The sequence below is a fragment of the Palaemon carinicauda genome, chromosome 28 (genome assembly GCF_036898095.1).
Source record: "Palaemon carinicauda isolate YSFRI2023 chromosome 28, ASM3689809v2, whole genome shotgun sequence".
Taxonomy (NCBI): domain Eukaryota; kingdom Metazoa; phylum Arthropoda; class Malacostraca; order Decapoda; family Palaemonidae; genus Palaemon; species Palaemon carinicauda.
In genome coordinates this window covers 42962775-42988903 of record NC_090752.1, presented here as the reverse complement: position 1 = coordinate 42988903, position 26129 = coordinate 42962775, and the positions used below count along the sequence as shown (strand labels likewise).

At 43.2% G+C, this 26129-nt stretch overlaps 1 protein-coding gene across 4 annotated transcripts in view; it reads right to left on the bottom strand.

Annotated features, from left to right (window-relative positions):
* The window catches only part of Mer (ezrin/radixin/moesin family protein merlin), a 91625-nt gene extending 67440 nt beyond the window's left edge, over positions 1 to 24185 (bottom strand). For 2 of the 4 annotated variants that reach the window (XR_011040252.1, XM_068351887.1), the window contains exons 1-4: positions 24055 to 24174; positions 6584 to 6813; positions 1615 to 1737; positions 226 to 386 (exon numbers count right to left, since the gene is read on the bottom strand). Coding sequence is in view for 3 of the 4 variants with exons in the window: in XM_068351887.1 (XP_068207988.1) it covers positions 226 to 386; positions 1615 to 1737; positions 6584 to 6808 (509 nt within the window). In the remaining variant the exon portion in view is untranslated. Of the gene's footprint in view, positions 1 to 225; positions 387 to 1614; positions 1738 to 6583; positions 6814 to 22450; positions 22607 to 24054 lie in introns of those variants that run through there. The other 2 variants (XM_068351888.1, XM_068351889.1) reach the window with 2 other exon arrangements.
* Positions 24186 to 26129: the final 1944 nt, after the last annotated feature.

The following is a 26129-nucleotide window of genomic DNA, read 5'->3' as shown; positions in this document are numbered from 1 at the left end:
ATTTTACTGTGATCTTACTCTTTCCCTTTTTCCTTTAATTCATATGTTTGTATTAAAAACCTTCTTCAAAGTAGACTTTCATCACTCCCCAATAATATACATAATACCAATGCATGCCATCAGTGAATGTCATTTTAGAGCAACAATTCAACATAAAATTACACGAGAGAACTACCAAATGCTGGAAGGGAATGTGAAATTAAAAATGGGTCAAGTTTACCCTACCTTATAACACGCTGAGGAAGTAGCTCCTCCATAGATAACGATCCCGCTTGATATGTAGCTTGATCATAATCCCCAAATTTTGCTTGAACTGCATAAGATGCTAATAGCACCGACATTTCTGGAGGACAATATATGTCCATATTGAGAATAGACTGCTTTACCTGAGAGATGAAAAATTAGGTCATGGTAAAATTATTTCATTTTTGCAATACAGTATTACTGTTGAAGCAAATTATAACTGAAAAATAAATTAACAAAAAACATTACAATAAATGACAAAATTACTTAAAGAGAGTTTATTAGAGGACTTCTTCCATCCCTTGCACATTAACATATGGCGCCTCGCGAGTGCAAGATGCACATATTACGCTGCAATTCTTAAGGAAAATATGATCCTCTACCTTTATTTCCCTAAAAAAAAAAATCAAAGCAATTTCTCAATCATACTGAAATGCTTAATCATAAAAGAAACGATTTTTAATGGAATCTGGAGGTAGGTAAAGTGGAACCTCTTAGGTTGAACTTATTGTTCCAGATGGACATACAAATAGCAATTTGTTCAAACATGGCACGAATTTTCCCATTAGAATGAATGTAAACAAAATTAATCCATTCCAGACCCCATAAATGACTCATCCTCAAAACCTTTTTGCAAATTTCATGGTACCTATAGACATAAATCTTACAAAAAAAAAAAAAGGAAAAACAATAATATGAAAGATATGAAAGGATGGACACGAACACACAATTCACTTTGAAATGGAGTCTTCTTTATACTCTCTGATAGTCCTCAACTTTTATTTTAAGCTCATCACTACCACTACCCTTGTTGGGCTTCCTTGTGTATAAATAAAAAAAAAAGGAAAAATCAATACAAATTAAAAAGAAAAAGCCAACAGTGATAGTTTGCAGATGTGTACTGGGAGAGAGATATTAGGAAAAAAAAGTGTACTTTACAGTAAAACTTTAGTCTCGAAAACAGTTATGTCACTTCTTGTTCTAACTAGTCAAAATTACTCACTTGATCAATATGTATAGTTTGATTTCCAGGATGAAACCATTCAAAAATATTTTTCAAGCACAGACATGTTATAATATATTTTAGAGTATGATTATTAATTCAGAGTAAAAATATATCACTAAATAAATACAATACATCAACTTTGTGAGCTGAGAGGCTAGAAATTTAATTTTACAAATGAAAAACTATAAAATAATGATAATGGAAGAGTAGCTACACTTATATAAGGAAAATGAGGAATCTCATTTCAAGAGATTTAAATCATCATAGCACTAACTGGCATATACTTTATTTAGACAAATTCATTATCAGTAAAGTCATCACTTGAAAAGGTGGATGTACTGTACATGCAAATTCACTATACTTACTTGTAAAAAGAAAAGATGTTGTGTTACTTCTTGCACAAGTTCTTCACTAACATCTTCTGGATAAAATTTTGCTAAAAACCAAAATGGGACTGGTGACATCTTTGGAATATCCTGATCTTGAACCTGATTATAAAGGAAAGAACAAGAATTCCCTTAAAATAAATTCTGAAGATTTGTAACCATACTTTTACTACATTTTAGAATCTTTTATAAATTAAGTTTTTATAATTTGGATATTTTTAATGATTATGAATTGTTTGATATTATCATATTAAAAGTTGCTTGTAATGGATAATTTGATAATATTCATCAATTCAAAAGTTATACAAATAAATAGATTCTATGAAAAAGAAAATCATAAAATCTAATCAATCTCATTGCACCTACCTAGCAATCCGTAATGCTCATAAGACCCTAATTCCTGTTCAAATAAAATAAGAAAAGAAGAGCAATCTTTCATATCACTCAACACCCCCCAGACCCTCGTGCATAAATCACATCATAGTTTGAGACAAATCATGAAACTTGAAGGTTGGCAAGATTGAGCAAGGCACTCAAATGTCAATTGATGGGATTATATAATAGATTAATTACTGGGTAGGTCAGGTGTGATATTAGTCTATGTTCACAAACTAAAGAAGAATAGCTAAAGGAAGGAATAAAGAAAGTGACAACACACTCATCCAGATATAGCACGGATGGAGCAATACCATCCTCTCCAGCAGTTGAATCTATCACTGCAGTATTTGAAGCCTAGGATTTTAGGCACAGATCTGCAGTATGAGGCCTACCCAGAAGTCCTCAACTGACTACTGGGTATACAGTAATCTTTTGCTAAACTTAGTTGAGGAACTTCAGGCCCAACATAGTACAAAATAATCCCCGTAGTAGTGTATTCTGCATGTCATTGGCCAGGATCATAAACATTACAGATGTCAAGTTGAGGATAGAGGTAAAAGGAAAGAGTAGGGGGATGCAATAAACCAATGGCCCTCCATAGACAATTTTGCTTCCTAAGCAGACTGGCAATTCCTTTGAATCTTTGCCTGTCTCTTGCACAAAATAGCAAAGCAACTAAATTCCTTCACTATCTCCACTAACATTCTCACAATGAGGCATTGGCAATTACTGGCAGGTGGCAGGGAAACCACAAGCATATGGTATTCTTGTAGATCTTCCTCAAGAGTCTACCAGTACTAACGAAAAGGCTTTGTAGCTATAGTCTGACAGGCTGCATCTACTTGAAATGCCTAGAAGTTCACAGATATGCTACTTTAAGGCTGATGCAAGGAGAAAGAATGTCTTTGAGAGTCTTCTCTCTAACTGATGCTTGCCATAAAGGTTAACAAGGAATCCACTTGAAGGACCAAATAGCTCCGCTGAAACCTCACAAAGGCATTTCAAGTTTCTATGATGACCAAACTGTCGGAAAAACTTCATTAGCCTTAAAACTCCAACGGAGAGAAAAGATCAAGCTCTTCAGTCTAAAGAACTGGCTCAAGGCTAAGCAATACCTTACCACCGAGACTAAAAGGAGCTTCTCCCAGCGTAGGTAAACTAGAAAATCTAACAACTGAGGGGCTCTGACTGTAAAAGTACTCCTATGACACCAATCAAAGATGATCCCCCACTTTGCCTCATACACATCAGCAGAGGAACTACAAAGATATCCACCCATTTCTGTATTGCCTCGCAAAAATCCTTTTGCTCAGAGGAGATGCTGGATAGTCTCAACTGTGCAGTGATAGGAGATTCGCTGCATTATGGTGCCTTTGCAGGTGGAATTGGCACAGTAAATTGGGCCACCAGGGAAGTGGAGTATCATCAGGTCTGGGTACCATGCAGTGTGTGACCATTTGGGAGTAACAACGAATACTCTTAGATTTGTAATAGTCAGAACCAGAACCTGACGATTAATCGGGTAAAACGGTAGAAATTATTGACGTCAGTGTTATCCCACATGTTAAAAGGCATCCTCTAGGGTTGCTGTTAGCTCCTGTACTACAGAACAAGTAATGGCAAGTATCTAGGTGAGGCAAGTGGCAAACAAATCGATTGATGGCAAAACCCACAAAGTCAGAAGTTTCTTTGCCACAGGAGGATGGGACCACTCTCCACCAACAATTTGTCCCTGTAACCAGAGATTGCTAGCAATTAAATTCCTTTTGTCCAGAATAAACCTTGCTGTCCTATCAGACACTTATAAAATGACTGCATTGTCAGAAGAGCTGCTTTGACTTTCACCCAGTTGATGGACAGGCATTTCATTGGACAAACATCTGGAGGTGGTTTGATTCTTGTGGTATGCATCTCATCCCTCCTTCAACAGGTCCTTAAGGAGAAGCATTTCCAAAGGAATACACTACAATGGATTGCCACCAAACTAGATCATTCCATGACCTATTTCCAGAGGAGTACATGTACACTACAATGGATTGCCACCAAACTAGATCATTCCATGACCCTTGTTCCACCAGAAGCAGAAGGCAAGGATGATCGTTCCCAGCTGGGGGATCTCTGATGAAGAAGCCTATAAGAAATTATATCCTCTAATCATGAGTGCTGTCTGAGCAGCATTTTTTTTGGGACATCCTTCAACTCAGTGGAAATACAAAATTATAACAAAGAGTGTACAGGAACACAACGATTTGTACATTGAAGTCAAGGAAACCGTCGGAGGTCTACGTCCTGTCGTAAGGACGCAAGGAGAACCTGTACACAGTGGAACATCGATGGGCAGAGAGAGACCAGCACTACAGCGAGTTTGCCAAAACAGCCCTTCACTAGAAGATGGGTTCGAACCCCGGGCCGGAGGGAATGGACAATACAGCAAATACAAAACATTTCCGAGTTCTGTGGAAGCAGCGGTCGGAGAAAAGTTGGACCGATCGTCAAAAGATCATCGTGGCGAAGCAGAGAATTCGAGGAAACGCCCATAGGAAAGTGAGGAGAGATCTCAAATTCGTGGAACCCAAGTCATGGGCACATCTGAGAAGACACCTACAACGGAGGTGCTAAGTACCGCCAGTAACTTTGTTCCCGTCCGGAAGGAAGCAACTAGGAGTTTTGTGGATCAGTCACCCACGGAGGACCTGTGGGGTGGAGACCTTAGCGCCCTTAAGTCGAGTCGAGAGGGCCGAAAGAGACGGCGGCCAAGAGAGGAAACTGGAAGAAAACACATTCGTCCTAGAGAGGATGACACGGCAATGTTCCTGTTGGAAGAGAAGACGGTACCCCCTCATGTGCGTCTAGAATCGCCACCGTATTTAGTTTCCCATGGCGGGAGCAACAGCATCGAAAATCGCCGTCCGAAATGGCGACCCAGGACCCTGTCAACGGCAGTTGGAGTGTGTTTGATTAACCTTGCCATAGAGGATTTCGTCGTCCAAGCAGCAGCAGCGGGCATATTGGTAGAAATGGCACGCCCACAATGGCCAAGGACAATCCCGAAAAGTGGAAGAGGTCCCAGACAGCAACTGTAGGACGAGGGACTCAAGGCGACCCACAGCAATCAACCCACACAGAAGTTAAGTAACATGGTACAAAATCTGTAGTTTTATGGTTAACTAATATGTTTTGGGATTTTGTAAAAAGTGTGTAAGGTAACGAATCTATCATTCTGTTCTCTTTACGTAATGTTAAAGTTGTGCTGGTCATATTGCTGGAATAGAAAAGGTCGAGCTATCTTTCCGAGTCTGATGGAAGGGGCTTTGCTGTTGTCATATCTATCAGCATTCACAGCAACTCCAGCCCTGTCTGGTGAGTGAAGGACTTTACTTCACTATTTTCACAAACCTAAGATCATGGAAAAAAGTGAGGAGTCTGTCTGAGTTGAAGCATCTGCCTCCAAGAGGATGAAAGAATCAGCTAGACAGAGTATCACCAGAGACAGATTCCCTTAGCATGACCAGCTGTCATGAGCCTAAGCTGGCAGGAGTGTGGTTTCAGATTGTGTGCTGTCCCATCGAATGGATCTCTATAGCATGGTTTGTAATAGCAGTGTGCTATCAATCCCATTTGAAACTTATTGCACAGAGTAAGCACCAAGGAATCTGTCATGAGAGGAGCAAATACAATTAAACTTTTCTTCTAAAGAAAGGGAACAATACAAAGACACCTCAGCTCTCTTAAGGAAAGATTTTGTAGTCAATGTCAGCAACGTGAAGATCGTAGGTTTTTCTTTCTCTAGAATCCTGAACTGGAGAAGCAGGAATGAAGCAGATGCCAAAAGTTTTCTAACCCAAATGCCATGAGAGTTACAATCACAAGATGTTCGATTGCATGGCGTACAACCAGCGCGGAGAAAATTGTTTCCAAAGTGACTGGAATGCATAGAATCCAGTAACAATAAGGACTGCTGGGTCTGGTTTATGGTCTTTTGAACTTTTCAAAGAGGGAAAGGAGGAGGGTAGTGCTTATCCTCTTGTATTGGGTACGTATGTTCAGTTCTGAACAAGAGCTAGCAGTGCAGAAAGGGGTGTGCCCACCTATCTGGTTACAATACTTCATGATATGATATCTCATCTTCTTTCAAAGGAGAGAACTTAGCAGGAATAGATTCCCAAGTGAAAACACCAAGAGCAAAATTGACTTCATATAACCAGTATGAGAGTGAGCAAGGTGGTTGGTCTAACACCCCACTAACTAGAAGCAAGCTATTATACCTCACTAAAAAGTTCATGGCTAGCTTCATCTTTCGCCGAAGTAATATATCCATAGTAAAGAGTGAAAGGGTTTGTATCAGGTGTTGGAACAAACTAATTTAGTCAGTTACCACAGGCATAACCATCCAAGACGATAAATAAGAATGATCACACGTCATAGCCTCATATATTGCCTGAAAAACATTCCTGTACATGAGACACCATAAATTCAATTTTGCCTAAACATTTAAAAGATCAAGTTCATGTAGCATTATGATTTGTATTTTCATGTAAACTTATGCTTCAGAAGTCTTTAAATGTCTTACCCTTTTGTCCATCTTTAACCAAGCTATGTAGTTCTTTGAATCTTCAAACTGTAGACCAAAGTACCATGTCTCCCTTAACCCAATAGTTCGACCTACAAGGTCAAAAAGGTCACGTCCATTTGCTTTCCATGGCAAATTGAATTCAAGCTCGGCATCTAATGTTAGGATCTTCACCGGGAAGGACTTAGAGGCACTCTTGCCCCGGAAAAGATCCTTCAGTGGCATCCTCACTGAAAGTAATATAAAATTTGATCACTGTATAAATGAATTATAAAATACTGATCAGAATTAAGAATACATCATTTATCTACTTGGAAAGGGTCCTCTTAAGGGGCTCAATTCAGCATTAAGTGATAACAATAAAATGCCATACAGTACACTAAATTAGCAACCATCTTACTCTACTAAATTCATCGAAATGAGGAAAAGACAACAACTTGCATAAGCTATTTTTCGGATATATTCTAGAGACAAATTACACAATAAATAATGGCCCTATTCTGTTTGCACTGTATTCTAATTCAATAAAAAGTTTAAAGAAATTTTCATTTTTCTTAGCTATACAAACCTGAGAGCTTTAAATAGGTAATTCATTAACAAAGTAGTTAACAACAGGTGATGAGTGTGGGTGAGAAGCCCCAGCCCTTCACCTGTCAGAAGATCCTCGCTTCGACCTTTCTGCTCAGGACTGAGAGGCATGGCTGAGAAGGATGGTTTAGCTTGAATGACTAGGCTGTGTATAGCCAAGAAAAATACAAACAACTTAAACTTATTTGTTCCAATGAATACACAAACCTTTCAGCCTTTAAATAGGGAGAGACATTTTGGTGGGTTAGAAGTCACCCTGGAATCAAACTAGCTGGTTCTTTTTCATCCCTGGGAATATCAACCTACCTGGTCTCATAAGGGAGCAAAGGAGACAAATCCAGCAACTTCCAATCTGTCTCACATGGATATGAGTAGACTGATAGGGCCTCTTCTGTCCAAGAGGCTTTGTACATGTCGGCTGAGGTATCCTTTCACCAGAATGGAAAATATTTCCACTGATATACCTAGCATATTAAGATCAATGGGTTGGTACAAGTTCTAATGATGATGAAGAGCCAGTCACTCTACCGTCCATTCTAGAGACATATCTATACGTTACCATAGACAAGAAACATCCTGTCCAATGAGGGAGATGGGCTGGCTACAAGACTACTTGTATTAACACCACAGGACCAACCACAAAGATGTCAAGGGATTTGTGGGTATACTCCTGCTGGTAAAAGGACATGATGGTGGTCTGGCATTTCCAAAACCCAGCCCTCAGCACCTCGCCAACTGACAGATTCCTCTTCAAGACTAGGGTGGGCCCTATACCTTAAACTTTGTGAGCTCTGGTCCTAGCTAGTACCTCAACTCTCTCAGTAGTCGAGTCGTACAACATATGGACCGTCTCACGAAGCCATAAAGATTGTGTTCCTAGACACTTCTTTTTTGGTTCTGCTAGTGGAGAGTCGCAGACACTGACTTAAGGTGTTGGGTCTCCTTTAGATAGCACTGCAGAGCCCTCCGGGGACACATAAGTATCTCTTCATCATCTCCCGATGCTTCGCACAAGGGAGAGGGAGATGGTCTCGAACATGGGGATTGTGTACCGATGGGTTCTGGATACAAAATCAGGTACAAAAGTAAAGGAGACCTCTTTTCACTCCTCAGTGTGAGTGACTAAGTAAGTGAGACTGTGCAACTCACCTACTCTCTTCTTGAAAGACCTACATCTGACAACCTTCTCAAAGGACTGTACAGATGCCAATCCTGTGTGCTCATGATGACACTAGGACGAACACTCTGGTGAAGACTTGACGTGCTAAGTACTTCCTTGAAGACGGATGGATTGGGATCTGGAGGTACGTGTCCTTTAGGTCTAGTGTGCACATGAAGACCTGTAGTCTTACTGCTTGTCTGACTGTGTTTGCCATCTCCAGACTGTGAACAGAGTTTGCTTGACAAACTTGTTCAGAGCTGAGAGGTCGATGACTGGTCTCCAGCCTCCAGACACCTTCTTCACAAGACAGAGTAGACTGAAGAAGCCTGGAGACTCATCGAGGACCTCCTGGAGAGCGCCCTTCTTTAACAGGGTCTGGACTTTTGCCCCCAGGGCTAGCCCCTTTGCTGATCCCATTGCAAAGGAGTCTATTGACACTGGATTCCTGATCAGGGAACGGACAGATGTTGTGAACGGGATGCGATGCCCTAAACGAATCACAAACTGTCCAGGGCTCGGCCCTGACTTGCTTCCACCTATCCCAGCAACTTAGCAGGCATCCCCCCACTGATAGACAAGCGGGGGTAGTGCCTATCCTAGCATTTGCGGCCACAGCCGTTCCATCTATGATGTTTTCTTCCACAGGAGGACTTTGTGCCTTTCCTGTCCTTGGTCAGAACGGTCTTTTTAGACACTGCTGGCTTCGCTGCTGTCGTGTTCGTTCATGTCTTGGCTGGACGGGACTGCTCAGGAGCTGGTGGTTTATAGGGCTTGGATGTCAAAACCCTATGGAGGAGGGAGTCCTGGTCTTACTTCCTCCATCTCTCAGCAGCATGTTCCACGTCTTTTGGCTCGAAAAGAGAGGATCCCTCTGGAGAGGAATTCCTGAGCCTAGCCATATCAGCATTTGGGACCTGATGATGGAATCTCTCAGACACCACATCTCGACGTTTCAGGATGGTGTTCAAAGAAAATCGATGGTGCGAATGCCTGAGAGAATGAATGTTTCCATAGCTTTCCTGGTGCGTGCCTTGGAACGATGTGTACCAGGAATCCCAAGGTCCCCAACCAAAGATCAAGCCACGAAGTAGCCTGCACGGCATACTTCATGACCTTTTCATGGTTGAGTATCTCAGCTGCCGAGAAAGAGACCTGACGGCTCGAGAGCATCTCAAGAGACCCGCCCTTGGTAAGCTCTTCCAGACTGGAGGAGTGGAAGAGCTGGACGAGGGTCATCCAAGACCTCAAAGTACATCCTCTACTGGACGCGAGGAGATGGGAGGAGCTTGGCGGTAGAGCCCGAACATTGAGAGGAGGAGAGGTCGGAGAGCTGTTGGGCACTCTTTGGACGGGCGCTCGTTAGCCCTTGAGACCAGGGAAAGGCTGCACTGGGCTTTGAAGGCTTCCGAGTGCCGAAGACATGATCTAAGACAGTGTCTTTGCCTTCTCGCCGGGTCAGTAAACCCGTTGAGTACCCTGATGAGAGTCAGGACTTGACAAAGGCATGTTCTGACTCTTTCTGCTCACCCTCTGAAGTGGGACTGGCAGCAAAATCTCCTTCTTCTACTCTATAGAGCTCATCTCAAGGTGGGTCGTGAACATCCCTAGAGTGACTGGTGGTCCTTGAAGTGGACTTGGGCAGTTTTTGAGTCCTTCGATTCCTTCCAGGGAAGGAGATAGGACTCTAACATTGATGGCCGCTTGGAGGTGGAGAGCTCTCCATGAGTGAGGAACCTTTCTCCAAAGGTGGAAGGGAAGAATTCTGTCCCTCGTGACGCTCCCTCTGCAGAGGTAAGGCAGAAGAGTGTCGAGAGGAAGAGTCCGGAAGGATAGGCCTTGAAGGCCTAAAAGGAGTCAGTTTCACCCTAGACGTTATCGCCTCCGAGACTCCTCTTTTCCTCTTCAAGGTAGAAGTAGCCAAGGTTCTTTGCAGGTGCTCTGCTGGTGCCGAAGAATGTTGCGAGGTTTCGGAAGTGCAAGATGAAAAAGCAGGCACGAAAGCTTGCACAACTGCTCTAACCATGGCACCGAACCAGGGCTGATTGCTGAGGGTGGCACTGTCAGAAAGACCTCCTGAAGAGAAAGGGATCGAAGGTTCCCTATAAGGAGTCTCTACCGATGGTTGACGCTGTGGGTCTGCCTTCGAAGATGGTATCTTCAGTATCTTGAATCCTTCTGTGGACCCTTTCCCTCTAATGTGTTTGCGAGGAGGGGAATGGGGCGACAGTGAACTGTCAGAACACCTACCTTTCTGTTCCTTGTGACTGCGTGATTTTCTTCAAGTCGGAGAAACCTGTTCCACTATTTTGCGCAGGCGAGTGCTGGCACATCATGCTCGCCGGAGAGTGCTTGCTCGTTGAAGAACGCTGGCGAGCTGGGAAGTGCTGATGCATAGGAGAGCTCTGGGGAGCTGGGGAGCGCTAACACGCAGGAGACCGCTGATGCGCAGGCAAGCGCTGGCGTGCATGAGAGTCCTGGTGCGCACGAGAGCACTGGCGAGCGCTGTCGTGTAGGAAAGTGCAGATGCGCAGGAGAGCACTGTGTTGGTGTACTGGCAAGCTGGTAAACGCTGATGCTTAGAAAGGCGCGAATGCGCGGGAGAGTGCTGGGAACCAGGAGGTCGCTGGGGCATTGAAGAGCGTTGACGTGGTGTTGAGCGCTGAAGAGCTGTAGGCAAGCGCTGGTGCAGGATGGCACGTTCGCGATGGCGAGCGACGTTTGGTCACACCGTGAGTAGGCAGGCATGGAACAGGAGTCACAAACGGAGAAGGCAGGTCAGAAGGTCAGTCAAATGTAGAAGATCGGCGCATTGGATGATCAGGAACAGAAATGTGCCCTTTGGAAGAGCAAACATCTTCCGAAGGGGATCGCGCACGATCTACCGAAGAGTCCAAGGCCGAAGACTGAGGACTAGCTGCAGCGTTGTCAGGAGAAGGTCCAGGAGAGGGGGAAGGTCAAGGTTTCAAAAGACAACAGAAGAGAAGGCTCCTCTGCGGGGGAAGGCTGCAAAGACGAGACTGAAGAGCCGAAGAGGCGCCTTTTCACCTCTAATGCGAAGCGGAGGGCGAGCTTTGCGAGATCGCCAATGCCCTCTAGGGCTGGTGGGTCAGCAAGCTGACCTATGGAAGCAGCAGTCCTCCGCAGAGGAGTCTCTATGAGTGAACTCCCCCGAGGAGGAGAAACACTTGCAGGAGAGAGACCAAAGACTTTGCTTTCCCCTCGAAGGATGATCAGGAACGTGGGAAGCCCAGTCAGCACCAACTGGTGAAGAGTCTGCAGGGGAAGGACGTCAGCAGCAGCAGCAGACGAAGCCTCTGACACCACTACGTTGACACACGACACAGGATCCACCTCCGAAGACAACGAAGGCTGCACACTAGCACCACGGATGACGAGTTGCAGCAAGGAGTCCTTGGAGGGTGGACCTGGAAGCCCCAAGGACGACCACACCTGTATAAAGGGAGTAAGAGGCAAGGCCTCACCCGGAGGGAGAGGTGCAGTCGTTACACAAGGAGAAGCAACACCATCTCTCAAGGACAGTGGTTGACCATCAGTTAAAAGGGCCTACGCTACTACTTGATGGTCTCTCAGAAGAGGATGAACGAGTTGGAGCTTCGGAAGAAGGTATGAAAGTTGAAGAAGGTATGGAAGTGACAGAAGAAGGATTTAGTTGTTTCCTTTCTTTGATCCCTTTGAAGGAGAAATATCCCACTTTGACTTCTTCCCCCGGCGCCCAAACCTTTCCCACTGAGGGGCAGACCACTCCCGTTACTCCCTACACTTAGAGTTTCACTATCAAACTGTTGACCTCTCCAGGTGGGACAAAGGGTGTGGCGATCGGTGTCCAGAGCCAACATGAAAGTACCGCCGGGCCGGTCTTTAAGTCCAGGGCAGGTACGCATAGTCGGCAGACGTCACCACAAACACACACTGTTAAAGAGAAACCACAAACAAAAAGTATTAATGGCAGTCCAAATACTGGTGAGGATGAAGATAAATAAAGACCGTTCACCCTCCGAGCCAATAGCAAAGTGAGCTAAATCACAGGTATGTGAGCAGGAGCGGTAGCAAGCTACCCGCGCTAACTAGCGGAATGGGTAGCTAACCCTCGATAAATTTTAATGGCTCGTCTTTTCAGCTTCGCCGAAATAAATTCCCCTAATAAAAAGCGTAGGTTTGTATTCCAGTTATGGAACAATTACCTGCATTTTCATTCTGTTTAAAATAGGTTAGGTTCTACATTATACTTATAAATAACCTTTAAATAGTTGGGCTCATGAAAACAACTTGTTGACTGAATTGGTCTATACCGGTATTTTACAATAATACAAGGTGCCTTAGATAGATTTTCTACCAATGTTGCATGACTCTGTAAGCTAACATAGACCTAAATAATTAAGAGACTGATTGAGTGTTAGGGTTGTGGTGGCCAATGTGGTAACGTCCCTGACTGGTGAATGCCAGACTGGGGTTCGAGTCCCGCTCAGACTCTTTAGTTTCTCTGGTCGCTCCAACCTTATCATCCTTATGAGCTAAGGATGGGGGATTTGGGAGAGCCTATATGTCTCTCTGTAGTCATCAGTAGCCATTGCTTGGCCTTCCTTGGTCCTAGCTTGGGTGGAGATGGGGCTAGGGCGCTGATCATATGTATAGTATATGGTCAGTCTCTTGGGCACTGTCCAGTTTGATCGGACAATGCCACAGTTCCTTGCCTCTGCCATTCATGAGCTACCTTTAAACCTTTTAGCCTTTACTACGTCTGCGTTACATCCACTCACTTTTTCCAGGTATTGTCACGTGAAGCCTCATCTAAAATGGAGTTTTTATGATAAAACAAAGTTTTATGAATACTTACTTGGCAGTTATATATATATAGTTGAGTCTCTGACTGCGGCAGAATTTAATCGAAAATCGCGGCAACCGCCTTGTGGTGGTTGTGTGGTTAGATGGTTAACAACCCTTACAGGGTGGTACTTGGAATCATTCCCATTTTCTGTTCCTCAGATTATCTTTGCCCGACCTGTCTCCTGAGGGGAGGTGGGTGGGCTTTAAAATATATATATAACTGCCAGGTAAGTATTCATAAAACTTTGTTTTATCATAAAAACTCCATTTTTATGAATAGAACTTACCTGGCAGTTATATATATATAGCTGATTCACACATTTGGAGGAGGGAAACAGACAGAAAAAACATAGTTGGGGAAACAACAAAAGAGTTGTAGGAGAACAAACACCTTGATTCCTTACCTGCTAAGGTAGCTGACTTCAAAGGTAACTGCCTCTAGAGTTGCTTTCCCTTAGGAGTGTTCAGCCAGGAGTAGACCTGCTACGCTGCAAACAACTCAATCGAGTCTGTCAAAGGGGTAGGACCAACAACTTGACTAGACTTCAGAAAACTACCTTCCCATATAAAAAACCTGCAACCTTACTAAAGCTAAACATCTAACCTTGCAGAAATAGATATAAACTATCTATCTGGACTGAGGGAACCGTACCACAGGACGAGGACCTCAGACAACCATAAAAAACACAAACCCAAATACAAGTACATAAACTAAGGTTGAGTGGGGGTAGTAACTCCTTTGCCTAATACAGAAGCCACAGCTACGTATGGGCCCAAGGTATAACACTTGTCATAGTCCACTCTTACCTCTCTGAGGTAATGAGAAGCGAAGACAGAGTTGCTCCTCCAGAACGTTGCGTCCATGATCTGCTTAACTGACATATTTTTCCGGTATGCAAGCGAAGCAGCAATGGCCCTTACTCTGTGAGCCCGTACTTTTAACAGGGCGAAGTTTTCTTCCTCACAAAAGAGGTGGGCTTCCCTAATAGTTTCCCTCAGGAAAAAGGACAAAGCGTTCTTTGACAGGGGTTTTTGAGGATCCTTCACTGAACACCATAAGGAGTTGGAAGCACCCCTCACGCTCTTAGTGTGGGCCAAATAAGCCTTGAGAGCCCTAACCGGGCAGAGGAGGCTTTCCTGTTCCTGACCTACTAGATTCGTGAGGTTAGGGACTTCAAAAGTCCTAGGCCAGGGTTTCGAAGGGTTCTCATTCTTGGCGAGAAAGTCGAACCTCAAGGAACAAACCGCTCCATTTAGGGTGAAGCCTACACGCTTCTCGATTGCCTGGACCTCGCTGATCCTCCTGGCAGTCGCTAGAGACAAAAGGAAGAGGGTTTTCTTAGTCACATCTCGCAGAGAAGCTTGCGAGATAGGCTCAAACTTCCTGGAGCACAAAAACTTAAGCACCACATCCAGGTTCCAAGATGGGGGTCTTAAGTGCACCTGCTTCGTTGTCTCAAAAGACCTAATGAGGTCCTGCAAGTCCTTATTCTGAGATAACTCAGAGCCTCTATGCCTAAAGACGGTTGAGAGCATGCTCCTGTATCCTTTAATGGTAGATACAGCCAGCTTAGCATCCTGCCTGAGGTACAAAAGAAAGTCTGCAATCTGGCTCAGAGAGGTAGAGGACGAGGAAACCTTGCGCCTCCTGCACCAAGCTCTAAAGGTCTCCCACTTTGACTGGTAGACTCTTTGTGAAGAGATCCTCCTTGCCCTGGCAATAGCTTTCGCCGCTTGTGCCGAAAAGCCTCGAGATCTAACGAGCTTCTCGACAGTCTGAAGGCAGTCAGATTGAGAGCGAGGGGGTTTTGGTGAAATCTCTCGAAGTGGGGTTGTCTGAGAAGATCTGGACTTGCCGGGAGTCTTCTTGGAAAGTCCATCAGTAACCCTACCACTTCGGTGAACCATTCCCTCGCAGGCCAGAATGGAGCCACTAGGGTCATTCGTCCCGAATCGAGGAGAGTGAACTTCCTGACAACCAGATTGATGATCTTGAACGGGGGAAAGGCATACATGTCCAGCCCCGTCCAATCCATCAAGAAGGCGTCCACTGCAACAGCTTCCTCGTCCGGGACTAGGGAGCAGTAGTTGGGGATCCTCTTGTTTAGATTGGAGGCGAAAAGGTCTATTACTGGTCTGCCCCACAACTTCCAGAGGCTCCGACAGACATGCGGGGTGAGAGTCCACTCTGTAGGAAGGACCTGTCCCCTCCTGCTGAGCATGTCTGCCCTGATGTTTCTCTGCCCTTGAACAAACCTTGTCAACAGCTGGGTCTCGTTCTCGTTCGCCCAGAGGAGAAGCTCTCTCGCAGTTGAGAACAGGGAGAGGGAGTGAGTTCCCCCTTGCTTCCTTATGTACGCGAGAGCTGTGGTGTTGTCGGAATTGATCTCCACAGTCTTTCCCGACACCGAGGTTTTGAAGGCCTTGAGCCCTAACAAAATGGCCATCAATTCCTTCCTGTTGATATGCCAACTGACCTGACTCCCTTCCCAAATACCTGAGACCTCTTTGTTCCCTAGTGTTGCTCCCCAGCCTGACTCGGACGCGTCTGAGAATAACACTAGGTCGGGGTTCTTCTTGAACAAGGAGATCCCTTTTCCCAACAGAGCTGGGTCCAGCCACCACATTAAAAGATCCTTGATCTCTGTCGGAATGGGAAAAGAAAAAAAAGTGTCCTCCTGGATCTTTCTGTTCCAAACCTTTGCGAGGAAGTGTTGCAGAGGCCTTAGGTGCAGTCTCCCCAAAGGAACAAACTGCTCCAGGGAGGATAGAGCTCCCAGCAGACTCATCCACTCCTTCGCTGAGCATTCCTGCTTCCTCAAAAAGTCTTTGACTTTGTCCAGGCACCTGGTCTGCCTCTCCTGGGAGGGAGAAGCCTGAAAAAGAACTGAATTCAGAACTATCCCCAAATAGAGAATAGTCTGATTCGGCTCGGTCTGAGACTTCCCCCAGTTGACGATGAGTCCCAGGTCCTGAGTGATCGTATAAGTTTTCATTAGGTCCTCCAGACATTTCTCTTTCGACTGTGACCGAATCAGCCAGTCGTCTAGATAGAAGTAGACCCTTATCCCCTCCTGGTGTAACCAGCCTGCCACATTCGCCATAAGTCTGGTGAAAACTTGGGGAGCTGTGCTAAGACCGAAGCAAAGTGCCCTGAACTGGAAGCACTTGCCCTGGAACACAAACCTCAGATATCTCCTCGAAGACGGATGAATGGGGACGTGAAAATAAGCGTCCTGCAGGTCGAGAGAAACCATCCAGTCTCCTGGACGAACTGCAGCCAGCACTGACTGAGTCGTTTCCATGGAGAACTTTGTTTTCTCCACGAAGGCGTTCAGAGAGCTGACATCTAGGACTGGTCTCCATCCACCCGAGTTCTTGGGAACCAGAAACAGGCGATTGTAAAAGCCTGGGGAGGCGAGGTCTTGAACTGGCTCTATTGCTCCCTTGACCAACATCTGGTCGACTAGCTCCAGAAGAGCCTCTCGTTTCCCCGCGTTGGTGTACTGAGCCACTAAGGCCAGGGGAGAGTCTGAGAGAGGTGGTTTCTTTAAAAAGGGGATCTTGTAACCTTCCTTGACGACTGAGAGGGACCTGGTGTCCGCCCCTCTCCTTTCCCAAGACTTCCAAAAACGAGACAGTCTTGCCCCTACTGGTGTCTGGAGGACTTCCATCTCATTTTTTGGACCGGGGCCTAAACGCACCCCTGCTGGTCCTTGGCCCTGACTCTTAGTCTTCTCCCCCTAAAATCCGCTCTCGAGGAGATCCTGCCCTGAAAGGGCTGTTGAAACTTCTTCTCCTCCTTCTTCAGAGGAGCAGGAGCAACAGGTAAGGTCTTTCTAGCCGACCGAGACAAAAGGTCCTGAGTAGCCTTCTGAGCCAGAGAAAGGGAGATATCTCTGACCAGAGCTTCAGGAAGAAGATGACGTGAAAAAGGGGCGTAAAGTAGCTCCGACTTCTGGGCAACAGTCACAGATCTAGAGGTGAAGGAGCACAAAAGGGCCCTCTTCTTTAAGACCCCTGCTGAGAAAAGGGAAGCCAATTCATTAGCTCCATCCCTTAGAGCTTTGTCCATGCAGGACATGATACTCGTCAGGTCCTTTGTGTCCTCCAGGAGTTCATACTTCCTGGCCAGAGTCCCGAGAGACCAGTCCTGGAAGCTGAAAACCTCGAAAACCATGAAAATTCCCTTGACGAGGTGATCAAGCTCCGACATGGACCACATCACCTTGGCAGAGTTTAAAGCATGCCTTCTTGCCGAGTCCACAAGAGCCGAGAAGTCACCTTGGGAGGAGGAAGGCACTCCTAACCCCAAAGGTTCCACTGTCTCATACCACATACCGGCCTTGGAAGCGAGCCGGGACGGTGGAAAAGAAAAGGTGGCCTTGACAGCTTGTCTCCGTTCCTTCATCCAATCATCCACTTTAGCGAGAGCTTTCCTGGCCGAAATTGAAAGTTTCATTTTGATGAAGGCCGAAGACTTAGTAGCTTTCTTCCTGGTAAATTGAGACTGAGGAGAACGAGGGGCCGAAGGTTGAAATTCCTCCTCATAAAGTTCCAAAAGAGAGCGAGAAAGAACCTTGTAATCGCTAGAAGAGTCGGCAGGTTTTTCTTCATCTTCCGAAATATCTTCGAGGTCCTGCTCAAGGATAACATCCCGACGAGTTGGGCTGCCAGCAGTCTGGCAGCGAGAGCTGTTTGAATCCTGGCGCCGAGCGCCGCTAACATCCAGTCGGCGAGAGGCGGTATCGTCACGATGATGAGAAGCGGTATCGTCACAATGACAAGAGGCAGTATCGTCACGATGACGAGAAACGGAAGCGTCCTGAAGATGCAGGCTGCCGTCGCCTTGAAAATGCAGACTGCATTCATCCTGTTTCCTAAGAAACGAGGCAGTAACGTCCAGGCGTTACGAAAGGGAAACGGAATCGTCACGGCGCCGAGAACGAGAGGCAGTATCGTCCTGGCGGCGGGAGAGGGGGGAAGGAAATTCCTGGCAGCATGCCGATGAAGAGGGTGTACGTTGTTGTACGGCCGACGAAGTGCGCAGAATTTTCTTGGGAGAGATACTGAAATCTCTCTTAGAAGAAGATCTCTTAACAGGCAAAGAGACGTCCTTACGTCTGACGGACTGAGAAGGGTGGCTGAAAGCTTTAACTAACGATGAAAGTTGTTCCTGCATAACAACCATGAAAGCTTTAGCAACCTCCGCTGGCTCTTGCGGTGCCGAAGACGGCAGTTGTCGTACGGCTTGACTGGGAGCGCTGGCAGAAGAAGCAGGGAGTCTAGCAGGATTAACTGGGCTAAGGACTCTCTGTTTCGCCCTTTTAACAGGAACATCGAAATCGTCTTCCGAAGGATCAGGGTCTCTGCTACTCGAACCGGGAGAGGGAGAGCGAGACTGCACGTCCCGGTTCCACCCTATCTTCGTTGGTCTTGATTCGTAACGCCAATTACGTCTGGGAGAACGATCAGGCGAAGACACAAACGTATCCGACACGCCTTCCTACGGCGGTCAAGAGCAGCCCGGGAGATCGCAACAGGACTGTCTGAGGTGACGACTGACCGAGGATAATCACCTCTCACCCCCTTTCGGCTTTCGACGTACCTTCTCCCTTGGTCCTGGGAGCTTGGTAGAGGTCTAGACCTAGGGGTATGACAGATTCGATCAGTCATCACCTCCACTGCACTTTCACAAGCACTAATTTCACCTACACCCTTACCTTTAAAGGCCTCCAACTGTGCTTTAATGGCCTCCAATTCAGCAGCTAATTTAGCATACCCAGGGTCATCCGTAGGCACAGGTCCTGTAGAAGGGTCAGGAGTCACTACATTTGGGGAAGGAATATCTTCCAAAGGGGTTACAAGCAAAGGGTCAATAGATAAATCTAAGCTAGGCTCACTAGCAGACTTTGACTTTGATTTAGCTCTTCTAACTCTATCAATCTCAAGTTTGCGCACATAGCGCTGCATAGCTAACCAATCATTATCACTTAAAACCTCGCATTCCTTGCACTTATTATCTAAAGCACATTCAAACTCCCTGCAACCCATACAGATAGTGTGAGGGTCAACCGAAAGTTTCGGCAACCTCACCTTGCAAATATCATTCGCACTAACACGATAATGAATTTTCTCACTCATGATAATAAAGGAAAAAAGACAAAAAACAAAAACAACACGATTGCCAAATCCCAACACAGTGTACTTCACCAAAAACGAAGTCCAAAAAGGCGATGAAGGGAAAGCGATCCGAAAAACTCTGAAAGGCGGACCAACGATGTTGTCGATCCGGCCGGCAGAGATAATCTGAGGAACAGAAAATGGGAATGATTCCAAGTACCACTCTGTAAGGGTTGTTAACCATCTAACCACACAACCACCACAAGGCGGTTGCCGCAATTTTCAATTAAATTCTGCCGCAGTCAGAGACTCAGCTATATATATATAACTGCCAGGTAAGTTCTATTCATAAAAAGGGAAGTTCAATACATTTCAAAATTTGATGCAGTTTCACCTATTTCGGTAATTAATTACCCAGTATACTGAAATGCTCTGTTCAGTATAGAGCTATTGTTGCTCATCTGAAAGTAAAAAATATTCCCAAAAATAATAACCCACATAATTGGCATGAGCAGCTCAATCATGTACTCCTTCCCTGAACAGAGAAGCAATGAAATTACGTTTATTTGCGAGAGATGCAAGCCACCGCAGAGATTTGAGGGACATGATATAAATTATAGATAATTATGATATTTGGTAACCAAAGTGGATAGCATGCGCAGCAAAACCACGTACCGCTTGCCAGAACAGAGGAATAGTGATATGTTTATTTGGGAGCAAAGCGAACCAGGCAGTGCAAAAACCATCCAAGGGACAGGATATGAGTTATATGCAATTAGGCTATGATACTGTACTTTAATTTCCTGCCACTTACATGAACCATATATTTTTTCTCCTGGTTACCTTGTGTTTATTATGCATTTCTGACCAGCGCTATCTACAGTGACTTGAAGGCGGCGCGCTCTCGGGGTGACGCGGGGGAGAGTTCAGTCGATCCTACGACGGAGGAGTTCAAGGCGTCTCGAGGTTGGTTCGAGAAATTTAGGAAACGGACGGGGATTCATTCAGTTGTTCGTCATGGAGAAGCTTCGAGTTCGGACACCAAGGCTGCTAAAGACTTTGTTAAAAAGTTCGAAAGCATCGTGGCGGAGGAAGGTTACGTAGAGCAGCAGGTGTTCAACTGCGATGAAACCGGTCTGTTTTGGAAAAAGATGCCTAGTCGAACGTACATTACCGCCGAAGAGAAGAAAATGCCTGGACATAAGCCAATGAAGGATCGGTTGACTCTTGCGCTTTGTGCCAACGCCAGCGGGGAATGCAAAATTAAGACTTTGTTAGTTTACCATTCCGAAAACCCTAGGGCATTTATAGCACAGAATTAATAAAGACCTGCTACATGTTCTATGGCGTTATAATTCTAAGGCTTGGGTTACTAGGCATAGCTTTGTGGAATGGGTAAACGTAGTTTTCGGCCCTGCTGTCAAAAAGTATCTTCAGGAGAGGAATTTGCCTTTGAAGTGCTTGCCTTGTTTGGACAATGCACCCGCTCGATCGATTAAAAGGTGATGTCTATTTTGAAGTCTAATTCCTTTGTTTACTTTTAGGAAACAAATTAGGTGTTACTGAGCATGAGTTGTTACCATTCACTTTAGCAAACTGTTCTGATATTTATATGACGTAATCATTACCAGGCTTTTTTAGCCAATTACGAGCTTCCAAATACTCATGCAAAAGTTCTTGGATGTTGGTTTTCGACGTACTGTATATGTTTTTCCCACCTTCCCCTTTAGTTCCAGCATGACTACAATCACATGAAGATTATCTCCAAAGGGGAAGAACAATACATTTTAAAATTTAGTGTAATTTCATCTATTTCCGTTATTGATTATTTTGAAAACACTTTATTCTGTATATACTGTAGCTTTTGTTTTTCAGGTGAAGGTATAAATATCCCCGAAAAAATGGACCACGGAACTTATATACGCAGCACATTCATGTACCGCTTGCCAGAACTGAGAAGCAGTGAGGTAATGCAAGCAACAATGGAGCAAAAACCATTAGAAGGCCATGAAGTGAATCAGCGATAGCATTAATACTTTAATTTCCGGTTTCATTGTAGTGTATTACAGGGCAATGTAACCTAGGAAAACAACTACTTTTTCTTATAGAAAAAATTACGCTCTCTTCGAAAATGACACTCGTTCCCGTCGCAAATGAATAGTTTCAGAAATACATATACATCTATATCCTCCGATAATGGGGGACCCCCAGTGGGAACTCGGGGTTTTGGGTGGGGAAAACATACTGGGGATTCGATATATAAACGTAAAACAAGCCTTTTCTTCTCTATACATTAGCTTCTTGTATGTATCATAACCGAAGGAAAATACAAAACAGTATAACTGGGTAAACTTTGGAGGAGCCCTTGCAAAGATTATTTCATGAAAACATACAGTAACCAGTGCTGCCATCGTCTGATGTAGATCAAATGTTAGCATTCCCTGCTAACATTAGCACCCATTTGTACGTTCGTTCGTGCATACCAGTTTTCGGTCTGCGCAAATATCACTCCCCGTGCGCAGAAGCTTGCCCCCCCCCAATTACTCTTTTTATTATCGTATTATCATCTCATTTTATATTCCCATTCAATATTATTTATCATACATTCCATTTTATCTTCCTATATTGGGTTAATTTCTTTGGTTATTTCCTTTTCTCTCCCCAGTTTCACATAAATACTTGCTCTGGACTAGTTTCCCTATCCAGTTCATTCACAGTATAATCATCTCATTTTATATTCCCATTCAATATTATTTATCATTCATTCCATTTTATCTTCCTATATTGTTTTTATTTCTTTTCTTTTGTTATTTCCTTTTCCCTCCTCTGTTTCACATAAATGCTTTCTCTGGACTAGTTTCCCTATTTAGTTCATTCATTTTTACCCGCTAGTCTCCTTTGTTTTTCCCTTAACCAATCACCAACCGATGCCTATTCAAAGTTTACACATGGGGGTTGTCTACAGATATTTCCCTAGCCCCCCCTTCCTTTATCTCTTTGAGTCGTCTGTTCATGCCCCTTCCTCCAATCCCTTTTGCGTTGTAACCTTTGTCCTAGTAAGGTGTCCGTCATTTCAAGTGAGATTTATTTTGTTGTATTTTTCGATGGAGGAAGTTATAGAAACTTGTAACGGCTGCAGTATTCCGTACCTAAAAGCAGTGGCTAAATTCCATGGTGATTTTTATGATTCTTCAGCCAATGTTGATTATTTCCTTAAATCACACAATGTAATTCCTCATCGTTTAAAGTGCCCCAAGTGCCGTTCTCTTTTATCTTATAGGAAAGACATTCACGTGTTTTATTGTAATTCTGAATCCATCATACCTAAAACTAAGAAGAAACGTCGTTGTGGTTATACCGTTACTGCCTATAAAGGTACATTTTTAGGAAAAGTCGTCTACGAGTTAATCCGTCAGTCTCACCCTCCCGTGACCCACAAGTTTCGTCGTTTTCTTCATAAAAGTAAGTCATTCCTCAATAGTCATTATATGTTTTGTGACCGGGGTACTTCTAGGCCAGGTTAGGTGGGTTTGTTAGGTTCTGTGCCCATTTTGTACTATTTTATATATTGTGTAATAGTTATATGGAAGAATTATTTAAAATACGTATGGAAATATTTAGCATTTCTACCGCTAGTAATGTCATCGTGTCGTTGGTAACTCTGTGTACCATTCGTCATCGTTGGTAGCACTGCGAATCATTGGTAACGTTGCTAATGTTATCGTTCTCAGTACAACGTTGATCAAGTGCTTATATTTAAATATTTTAACACAACATATATGTCAACAGTGATAATATTTAACCATTTTAACAGAAAATATATGTTTTCCTGTAGGAAATATCGTGATTTAACCGGTTTTCACCTTCATTTCATCCATAATAACATCAACCAATTCGTCAACTTAAAGTTAGTCGGACTGGTTGATCTGTTTGATTCCGGTTGAAATGAAGGTCAAATTCGGTTAAATCACGTTATTTACTATAGGAAATCATACATTTTCTGTTCGAAATCACACCCTGTAATACAATACAAATTTACCATTATTGCTGTCAAACACTCGTTTATGACATTTCCCCACTTAGCAACCCCGTTTCCTACTGGGGTCCCCCATAATTGTCTTTAGATAAGCGGGTCCATAAACTTGAACGTGATTTCCCCAATAATCATGGTCAGAAATATCTAAAACACAAGGCAGTGAGTATGAAAAATAAGAGGTTCATGTATTTGCCAAAAAATTAAGAGTATATTTTCCAATCAAATTATCTAATATTAACCCTGGTCAGTCCAAAGAATGAACTATCAATATAGTTATCTTAATCTCATCAAATTTTTTATTATGACTATACTAAGCAAAACAGAAAATGTACCTCAGCTTAAGTCCATTTGCATGGGTAGGTTAGACCAGAAGTTTTATTATAGTTCCGGTCAGGGAAACATTTATTAATAAGAACGACTATTATACAATTTATGAACTTCATGACCATTGCAAGTCAGGTTAATCCATGGAAAATATACAAAGTATGCACAAAAGGATGATTCATAAGCATGATGTGACAAGTGGGCGGAGTAGTACGAATTTTGTCAACACTGGAAAAAATCACACCCGGATCCTCAACTTTAAATAATATAAGATTCAAAGCGATACAAAAAATTAATCCTTTTTACCCGGGGACCGTCAAATATAACTACTTTAATATCCAGTAAACTCCAAAGACATATAAACGATAAAAAAGACAAAAATTTACAACTCACCCTCACCTTGTTTCTCATCACGGCTGTTCAAGATCCGTTTGTTTACAAATTGGTCAACTACATCACCGAGTTCTCTAAAGATAAGGTAAAACTGGTCTACATCACTCGTCTTCTTTCTTTGAGTTTTGACGTCATTGATCACCAAAGTGTAATTACCTAAACTAATGATTAGTTGTTCGGCTGTTGATACATTCTAATTTTTTAAATTATACGACATATGAGTATATACTTTTTCTTTCCACTTCAAGCTTTCAAAATAGATATTCGGTTATTCGGTACGTTGGCATGCATTCAGCATGTCAGTTTGTAAGTAGTGAGTGTACCCTGCATATTATCAGGGAAATTCATATTCCATTATCTCGAGAGTGTATATATATATATATATATATATATATATATATATATATATATATATATATATATATATATATATATATATATATATATATATATATTCTAAGAACTCATTTAGGTTATATATTTGCACTAAAGGCTAACATGCAATGAATTTTGTTCACCATTTAGCAATGTGGTTACGTGAAACATTTATAGAATGTTCTAGATTTTGTCGCAGATAGGAATCAAGATTTATAGAATTTCCTATATTTGAAATACCCATTACTCGTGTGTCTTTTCTTTCGTATACTATACTGTAGAGTTATCTACGGAATATATTAAATCAGTGTGCAAAAGACCTTGCTTTCGGGTGAAATATGTGTTACTACTTACCTTGTTATTATTATTATTATTATTATTATTATTATTATTATTATTATTATTATTATTATTATTATTATTATTATTACTTGCTAGGCTACAACACTAGTTGGAAAAGCTATAAGCCCAAGGACTCTAACAGGGAAAATAGCCCAGTGAGGAAAGGAAATAAGGAAATAAATAAACTACAAGATAACTAATTAACAATCAAAATAAGATATTTTAAGAACAATAACAACATTACAATGATTTTTTTTTCATATATAAACTATTAAAACTTCAAAAAACAAGAGGAAGAGAAATACAATAGAATAGTGTGCCCTCGAGCATGAGAACTTTATCCCAAGACCGTGGAAGGCCGTGGTACAGAAGCTATGACGCTGCACAAGACTAGAGAACAATGGTTTGATTTTGGAGTGTCATTCTCCTAGAAGAGCTGCTTTAACTGCTGACCATAGCTAAAGAGTCTCTTCTACCGATACCAAGAGGAAAGCAGCCACTGACCAATTACAGTGCCGTAGTTAACCCCCTGAGCGAAGAAGAGCTGTTTGGTAATCTTACTGTTGTCAGGTGCATGAGGACAAAGGAGAATATGCAAAGAATGGGCCAGACTATTCGGTGTATGTGTAAGCAAGGGGAAAATTAGCCGTAACCAGAGATAATGATCCAATGTAGTACTGCCTGCAGTCAAAGGACCCAATGACTCTCTAGCTGTAGTATCTCAGTGGGTGCCTGGTGCCCTGGCCAACCTTTATCAAAGAAAAAGAAGCAAGTGGATTTTATCATTTAGTTTAAACAGACAATAGAACCATCTTTCTATTCCCTTAAAATGCTTGGTTGAAGAATTCATTCTCAAACCAGGGGAAAAATTTCAAACGAATTTAAGTAGACTGCAGAATCTTTTCTATTGGGGGTTGCCCGCCTGTACAAAACCACAACATACGTAGTCGTTTTTACTCCAATGCAGGACAAATGCCTCAGACGTGTCTTGTTTATGTCTGTGGTCAGGCCATTTTCATCACCCCGCTGGCCATTAGGGATTGTGTGATGATGAGATACAGTAATTTGATCTGATCGCTCACTGGAAACCAACTTAATATGGGTGTCATTGAAAGGTGTTCCAGATTATCAAGAATTAAGTTCATATAGACAGACCTATTTGTCTTCCAATGCCCAAATAACTAATGTAGTAAAAGCTGTTGGGTATCATCTTAGAAATATTGCTTTTATAAAGAGCTACCTAGAAGAACATTCTGTAAAAAAAAAAAAAATGGTGATAAACTGTGTTATTACCAGGATTGACTACTGAAACTTCATCTACCCAAAAGTACAATTTAAGAAATTACAAAACACAATAA